This window comes from Mandrillus leucophaeus, unplaced genomic scaffold (genome assembly GCF_000951045.1).
Source record: "Mandrillus leucophaeus isolate KB7577 unplaced genomic scaffold, Mleu.le_1.0 Scaffold216, whole genome shotgun sequence".
Classification (NCBI taxonomy): domain Eukaryota; kingdom Metazoa; phylum Chordata; class Mammalia; order Primates; family Cercopithecidae; genus Mandrillus; species Mandrillus leucophaeus.
The window spans coordinates 506,080-514,993 of NW_012102210.1; the positions used below are offsets into that span (position 1 = coordinate 506,080).

Consider the following 8,914-nt stretch of genomic DNA (forward strand, 5'->3'; position numbering starts at 1 on the left):
TTCAAGTGATATAATCCTACAGACTTAAATAGGAAAAAATGTGTATTTTAAATCTGGCATTAGCTTGTCACTGTTCAAAGAGTCAACGAGAGCTCAAAAGGAGAATTTCTTCAGCTTTCCATACCCTAGTCCTTTCCTTCCAACCTCTGTCCCACATCCACATACTGAATTTATGCCAACTTTATTTCAAGTTACGTATCTTTTCCCTATTAGGCCTATCACACAGCATAGTAGCAATCAGAGAGAAGCCACTATTATCTTTAGGGCTCTTCAAGTCCTCATCCCTGGGAGAATGGCCTGGATGGTCTCTTATACATCACACTGCCATCTACATCTCTATATACAAAGGCAGCTCCTAGCACCCAGTTTAGTTCTTTAGGGGTAGCAACAAAAGACCCCAACAAGTTAAAGGCAGGAAAGACAAAGAAACATATCCTAAGAGGTCAATCTAGGAAACCTGCAAAGCTGGGTATGTGGGAACAGTAAAATGTTTTAATAGCTGAAAAGATCCCAGAGGGTCAGGTACACAGTCACATGGGTCAAGCAGGACTCACTTTCCTAGGCTGGTTTTGAGTTCCTTTCCAAAATTCGGCAATGTGGGAAGAAATATCCAAACTGTGAACTGAGCTTCTTACTAGTGTCCTGAAAAATATATCCTTTAAAACGTGCATAAACTTGTCTGAGGGAATTGAGACACCAGGAAGACCAAGTGTTGAGGCTGGAAAAAATAAGGCTGTCCAAATAAAATTTAGACACAGCAGATTCAAGGATGACTTCTGCAGGCTCATGCTAATTGTCAGCACACCTGGCCTCCCCTATGCCTTTGGCAGCAATATCTTTTCTTAAAAACAGAGTAGGATAGGGTGGAAAGGAGGCCGGGGAATAGACTTCATGAAAGATGAGGTGGCAGATCAACAGTGCTCTTCTACTTATAAATGGTGAGTCTGATGGTGATGGTGAACACAGGCTTATGAACAGGACAACAGTAACTAAATGACTCAAGTGACAACCACCATCACAGCCCCACCTTCTGATTTACAACTTTCAACAATCATCAAAGTTACTGTAAACTAAGTACTCTAAGTCTGCGTTTTCTTGAATGGGGTTCAGGACAAACAGGCAAGGGCTCGGCAGGGCATTGGTTATCCCAGTTCACTGCAGGAGACCCCAGCGATGGGGGAGCTGAGCCTCAAATTCTGGTTTGCACCACCTGCTCTTTCTGCTTGTCCCTTTTCCCATCCAATTCAATAGATTCCACAAAAAGTTCTCCAGGGGCTCACTGTCCTTGGTAAGTATACAGCAGGGTGAGAGGGGCATTTCCTAAATATCCAGTTTATCTTGGTCAGCTTATTTTGTTTAAACACACACCGCAGAACACTCCTGATGAAGCGGGGGAAATGCAATTTCCTTAACTCGAAAGAGCTATTCAAAAAAACAAAACAGGAAACTGCTCCAAACAAAAATCAGCAGAACAAAACAGAAATACTCAGAGGCTTGTAGAATAAGACTGAGCATATTAGTTACTCAGAGTCACAGTATCGTGAGACCACCACTCCCCTTCCCGCTGTGCGTCCCTCGCCCGCCCCATCCCCATCTTCAGCTCCACTATTTTGTGCATTACTGTCCCCAGATGTGGGGACAGACAAGTCCTCCTCAAAGCTTTGTCGGCTCAGTACTTCTCTCCTGGAATAAACTCCTTGGCATCTGGGTTCAGGTTACTTTTGCTCTGAAATAAGAACCAAGAGATAATAAATCCTAAGGCAAGCTGCATTTTAAAACTTCCCCAGTCCATCATTATCAGTACCTTCCCCTTAGCTTTAGGGAGAGAAAGAAAGAAAATTCCTTGTAACTCAGGCTGTTATTGCTCGGTTGTTCTCAATTGCTCCTGACATAGCCCTGAGCAAGCGATCTTCTTCCTTCTTTAGACTCTTGTTTCCTTCCTGATGCTTTCCAAAATCTCCTCAGAGGCCTGTAAGTTCAACTCCAAGAAGAATTTTTCAATTAATTGAGTACAATTAATTGAGAAAAGTTAACAATTAATTTTTCACTTGGTGAAAACCTGGGTACTCGATCAGACCAGGTTGGATACCACAATCTCTATTTTTCTTCATCTTTCTGTACTCTCTTTGGTTCTCTACTCTCTTGTGAATACGCAACACCTTAGCAAACCACAGGGAAAGATTGTTCAGAATATGAGTTGTGTGAAAACTATATTGCTCATGGACTTTTTTTTTTGAGACAGTCTTGCTCTGTCACCCAGGCTGGAGTGCAGTGGTACAATCTTGGCTCGCTGCAACCTCCGCCTCCCAGGTTCAAGCAATTCTCCTGCCTCAGCCTTCCAAGCTGGGACTACAGGCATGCGACACCATGCCTGGCTAATTTTTGTATTTTTTTAGTAGCGATGGGTTTCGCCATGTTGGCCAGGCTGGTCTCGAACTCTAGACCTCAGGTGATCCACCCGCCTCAGCCTCCCAAAGTGCTGGGATTACAGGCATGAGCCACTGTGCCCAGCCTGCTCACAGACTTCTGACACTACATAAATATGAAAGGCAGGAAATTCATTTATCTGTTTTTCTAATTCTAAGTGGAGAAAATGACCTCTCAGGAGTACATTTCTTCCAAAATGAACAGTTAATTTTTATAACAGAATCATTTAGAAGTATATTAAATACAGATTTGAGGGATAGTAAAAGAGAAGAATGGCAGCAAATGATAACTTGAGAAGAAACTTCTTGTGTTCAAATTGTTATCCTTAATCCCAGTTCTACTTTGAAGATCCCATTAGAAAGTAAAGGTTGGTGGCATCCAATCTTGGCAAGCAAAAAGAAAATAAAACTGGTGATGCTGGCAACAGTACTGTTTCATAGTGCTTTATGAGGAGGAATGCATCTTCAATGCACCCCTTATTAATAATGCCCATAAAACGAGCAAAGAAACAATAGCTCACAGGGCTCCAGAGACTTGTTGAGGGTTGTAGGGCCAGAAAGAAAGTCTGTCATTCCAAATCCTATATTCTTTTCACTACATAACATGAGGAACTACATATGACTCTTACCAAAATATCTTCAGAATCATGACCTTCACTGACTGACAGTCCATTTAACTGCTGTTGCAACTGTCCCATGGCCTGAGGCAGGTCTCGTGATGGAATAAACCAGTCTTGGTCTTCTTCATCCAGCATCTCTTGGAAGCAGCGGTCCAAGAAGTCTTGCTCCTGCAGTTCCTCCTCCACCTAGCAAGCAAAGGGGAGTAGCTCAGACTTACTGTCACAGAGGGACTTACCCCTTCTTCCAGTTTTTCCTTCACCTCTTTCCTTCAGAAGTTATTACTCTGCAGTTAAGAATGATCTTGAGCTGGGTGTGGTGGCTCACAACTGTAATCCCAGCAATTTGTGAGGCTGAGGCAGGAGGACTGCTTGAGGCCAGGAGTTTGAGACCAGCCTGAGCAACATAGCATGACCCTGTCCCTACAAAAAAAATTTAAAAATTAGCAAGGCGTAGTGGTGTGTGCCTGTAGTCTCAGCTACCTGGGAGGCTGAGGGTGGAGGATCACTTGAATCCAGGAGGTCAAGGTTTCATTGAGCCAAGACTGTGCCACTGCACTTCATCCTGGGCAACGGAATGAGACCTCAATTCTTAAAAAAAAAAAAAAAGAAAAAGAAAAAGAAAATATTTTATGATCTTACCTGAGGTCTAAGGGATCTAAGGATTCAATGTGTCTAATGACTAGCTAGAGATAACATAATTTTTATTTTTTCTCAACCAATTCTATCAATAATAAGACTAAGAAAATAGTTATTCACAATAACAGAAATTCAAGGTCTCCGCAGATGTTCTACGATCTCTAATAGGTGATACAGATATCATGGAAAATCATTTTAGAGCCTAAAATTCTTTTTTTCAGTCTTCTTACAAAGTAACCCTTCTTAAATTTCCCATTTTTCAAGAAGTATGAAAAAGATACAGCAAGTATATAACTAGTTCATGACCTGGCTAGCGGAGATAAAATCAAAACCAATGCTCTCAGCTTTTGGCCATTTTTTGGGTAAGGAAACCCTCAAGGGAGAAAAATACTTTCAGAACATTAGGAAGACATAAAGAACACTTTTTGGCATACCACTAGAAAATTATATAATCAATGTAGTATTCTTTCAAATGATGAAATATATGAATATTTAAACAACTCTGCATTTCTTCAACATTGCCCTAAAGCAATATATATCTAGGATATTTTACACTTCTTTGCAGACATTGTTAACTCTTAGTAAAGAGTGTGGTTCGCTCTGCCGATTTCAGTGTCTTTGATAGGCCTCTTGCTTCACGTTTGGCATCCCTTTCCTGCAGGCTGCCTGGTGACAGATTCACAGCTCACTAGCACCACCACCAGAAGTGAAGTCAGGCAAAAAATAATTACCCAAATTAGAATATACAGTTACCTAATGAATTCAGAGGAAAAGTTACCGGTAGTGAGACTTAAGAATAGTATTTGAACATTACAGTTAGCCACACATGAAAATTAGACAGTTATGAAGTACTTAATAAAATATTCTCATGCCACAAGAAGTAACATGACCACTTAAGAGCTGCCCTGACTGTACAAGAGCTTTACAGCATGCTCACTCTTATTAAATTTACCCCTGTTCACCAGCACAACCAATGAAAATGGTTGCTGGGCACAGAGGTGTAACAGAAACATGCTATGTGCAATTCACACAGATCCCGATAGAGCCACATTAGGTGGAAACTGCTGTCTGTCCCCTTTAAACTTGTTTCCTTCTTCCCAGAGCACCAGGCTGTTCAGTTAAAATCACATTTGTCACCTTACATGCTGTGTATGGTCAAGTGACTATTCATCACAAAATGTTCCCACAAGGGACGTGGACACTTTGGCATCCCTTGGTTAAAAGGAGACCACTTGCCGTGGCCTTTGGCTCTCTCCCTTTCCCAGCTGCTGGACTTCACAGTGTTCCCTCAGCCACTCAGCTGATATATGCCCTGGGGGTGGCAGAGCAATACCATGGAAGGGAACAAGTGGGCACCAGATCACTTGTCTATCCAGAATGCTTACCTTGGGCTGTTAACGTCACAGAGACATAAAACAATGCATTACTGCTGAATCTTTGTTGAAGCAGTCTAGCCAACCCCCACCTCATGTACTTCTCTATTTCAGACTCACATCCTGCCAGTCCCCGAGGTCCCGTTTGAGGCATGCCATGCTGACCTGTCTGCATATAGCTGCTGTTTCCCACAAATCCATACCCAATAACACAGGGCATTAGACCAAAACAACTTCCTTTCATAAAATAAATTTCTTCACCTTTTCCCATAACACAAATTTTCCATGAAAACATTGCAAAAGGAGAGCAGAAACAAGATTTTTAGGAACTGGACTTAACCATGTCTAATTAATGAAAAATATTATATATGGGCACATGTTTTATTACATTTTGCTGTACTTTGCTTCACAGATACTGCATTTTTACAAATTGAAGGTTTGTGGCAACCTTGCATCAAGCAAGCCTATTGGTGCCTTTTTATCAACAGTATGTGCTCAATGTCTGTGTTACATTTTGGTAATTCTCTCAATATTTCAAACTTTTTCATTATTATTATATCTGTTATAGTGCTCTGTAAGCAGTAATCTCTGATGTTACAATTTTTTTAATTTTAGGTTTGAAGTACATGTGAAGGTTACATAAACACATGTCACAGGGGTTTGTTGTACATATTATCATATCACCAGGTATTAAGCTCAGCACCCAATAGTTATCTATTCTTCTCCTCCCACCCTCCTCCATCAAGTAGACCCCAGTGTCTGTTGTTCCTTGTGTTCATAAATTCTTATCAGTTAGCTCCCACTTATAAGTGAGAACATGTGGTATTTGGTTTCTTGTTCCTGTGTTAGTTTGCTAAGGATGATAGCCTGGCAACTCCATCCATGTTCCTGCAAAGGACATAATCTCATTATTTTTTATGGCTGCATAATATTCCATGGTGTATAAGTACCATATTTTTTTTTATCCAGTCTGTCACTGTTGGATGGGCATTTACTTGATTCCATGTCTTTGCTATTGTGAACAGTGCTACAACGAACATTTGTGTACATGTGTCTTTTTGATAGAATGCTTTATATTCCTCTGGGTCTACACCCAGTAATGGGATTGCTGGGTTGAATGGTAGTTTTACTTTTAGCTCTTTGAGGAATTGCCATACTGCTTTCCACAACGGCTCAATTTACACTCCTACCAACGTTGTATAAGCCTTCCCTTTTCTCCACAACCTCACCAGCATGTGTTTTTTTTTCTTTTTTTTCTTTTTTACTTTTTAGTAATAGCCACTCTGACTGGTGTGAAATGGTATCTCATGGTGGTTTTGACTCGCATTTCTCTAATGATCAGTGATATTGAGCTTTTTTTCATATGCTTGTTGGTTGTATGTATGCCTTCCTTTTGAGAGGTGTCTGTTCATGTCCTTTGCCCACTTTTTAATGGGTTTGTTTTTCTCTTGTAAATTTAAGTTCCTTGTAGACGCTGGACATCAGACCTTTGTCATATGCATAGTATGCAAATATTTCCTCCCATTCTGTAGGTTGTCTGTTTACCCTGTTGATAGTTTCTTTTGCTGTATAGAAGCTCTTAAGTTATTTAGATCTCATTTGTCAATTTTGGCTTTTGTTGCAATTGTTTTTGGTGTCTTTGTCATTAAATCTTTGCTCATTCCTATGTCCAAGACGGTATTGCCTAGGTTGTCCTCCACGGTTTTTATAGTTTTGGGTTTTAGCCAGGCGCGGTGGCTCAGGCCTGTAATCCCAGCACTTTGGGAGGCCGAGGCAGGCAGATCATGAAGTCAGGAGATTGAGACCATCCTGGCTAACATGGTGAAACCCCGCCTCTACTAAAAAATACAAAAAATTAGCCAGGCGTGGTGGTGAGCGCCTGCAGTCCCAGCTACTCTGGAGGCTGAGGCAGGAGAATGGTGTGAACCTGGGAGGTGGAGCCTGCAGTGAGCAGAGATCACGCCACTGCACTCCAGCCTGGGCTACAGAGCGAGACTCTGTCTCAAAAAAAAAAAAAAAACTTTTGGGTTTTACATTTGTCTTTAATCCCTCTTGAGTTTATGTTTGTATATTGTGTAAGGAAGAGGTCCACAGGAGTTCTCTGTATTTCCTGAATTTGACCATTGGCCTCTCTAACATGGTTGGGGAAGTTTTCATGGATGGTATCCTTGTATTAGTCTGTTTTCACGCTGCTGATAAACACATACTCAAGACTGGGCAATTTAAAAGAGAAGGAGGTTTACTGAACTTATAGTTCCATGCGGCTGGGGAGGCCTCACAATTATGGCAGAAGGTAAAAGGCAAGGAGGAACAAGCCACATCTTAGATAGATGGCAGCAGGAAAAGAGAGAGAGCTTGTGCAGGGAAACTCCCATTTTTTAAAACCATCAAATCTCGTGAGACCAATTCACTACCATGAGAACAGCAAAGAAAGACTCACCCTCATAATTCAGTCATCTGCCATCAGGTCCCTCCCACAACACATGGGAATTATGGGAGCTACAAGACGAGATTTGGGTGGGGATACAGAGCCAAACCGTATCAATCCTAAAATATATCTTTCAAGTTATTTACTTTGTTCCCCTCCCTTTCAGAGATGCCAATGATACATAGATTTGTCCTCTTTACATAATCTCATACTTCTTGGAGGTTTTTGTTCATTCCTTTTTATTCTTCTTTATTTTTGACTGTCTTATTTAAATTTTTTGAAATGGAGTTTTTCGCTTGTTGCCCAGGCTGGAGTGCTGTGATATGATCTCAGCTCACTGCAACCTCCGCTTCCCAGGTTCAAGAGATTCTCCTGCCTCAGCCTCCTGAGTAAGCTGGGATTACAGGTGCTTCCCACCACGCCCAGCTAATTTTTGTATTTTTAGTACAGATGGCGTTTCATCATGTTGGCCAGGCTGGTCTCTAACTCCTGACCTCAGGTGATCCCCGCCTCAGCCTCCCAAAGTCCTGGGATTACAGGTGTGAGCCACCATGCCTGGCCTGTCTTATTTTAGAGAACCAGTCTTCAAGTTCTGATATTCTTTCCTCAGCTTGGTTTATTCTGCTGTTAATACTTGTGATTGCATTATGAAATCCTTGTGTTATTCAGCTCTGTCAGACCTGTTAGGTTCTTTTTTATACTGGCTATTTTGTCTTTCAGCTCCTGTATCACTTTACTATGATTCTTATTTTCCTTGGACTGGGTTTTGCCATCCTCCTGAATCTTGATGATCTTTGTTCCTATTCATATTCTGAACACTGTGGAAATGACAACAAAGGATTTAGAATATTACATAATCAGCTTAGTTGATAAAGCAGTAGCAGGGTTTGAGAGAACTGTTTTTTCCCTTCAATTTCCATTTTATCCAGTACTGATATTGCTTTGTGTTTGAAATTTCCTGATATTTTCTGTCTTCATTATTTTATGTTTTCCTTTTCTGAAGCATTTTAATTCAGATGTTTCTCTTTTAGGTTCTTTACATGTGAACCTGTTTCCCTTATTGTGGAAGTAATCCATTTTCTTTGCATATGAGTTGGGAAATCAGAACTAAGAAAACCAAATTGGAAGGAAAAAAAAGCCCCCCTAATCTCGACACTCACACATAATGAATATTGTTGACATTTTAGAATATATCTACCCTGATTTTTACTTAATAGACACCCCATGGGGAAATGACAGAAGCTTAGAGTAAAAAAAAAAAAAAAAGTCTCCTAGTTAGAAATGACCCACAAGATTTTAAAATTCACTAAGCATTTTCCATCTTTTTCTGTAGCCTGAATAGCCAGTGAGAGTGTATCTTGCAAGTTGCATGTAATTAGATTTCTCCCTTTTTTTCCCCTTAATCCAACTGCATCTTTTTTTTTTTTTTTT

The 8,914-nt window shown here is 40.7% G+C and overlaps 1 protein-coding gene across 2 annotated transcripts in view; it reads right to left on the minus strand.

Moving 5' to 3' along the window:
• Nucleotides 1-472: 472 nt before the first annotated feature.
• PAIP2B (poly(A) binding protein interacting protein 2B) overlaps nt 473-8,914 on the minus strand; it is a 37,336-nt gene continuing 28,894 nt past the window's right edge. For both annotated transcript variants that reach the window (XM_011980645.1, XM_011980644.1), the window contains exons 3-4: nt 3,056-3,232; nt 473-1,726 (exon numbers count right to left, since the gene is read on the minus strand). In XM_011980645.1, coding sequence (XP_011836035.1) covers nt 1,670-1,726; nt 3,056-3,232 — 234 coding nt within the window. In that variant the 3' untranslated portion in view covers nt 473-1,669. The remainder of the gene's footprint in view (nt 1,727-3,055; nt 3,233-8,914) is intronic.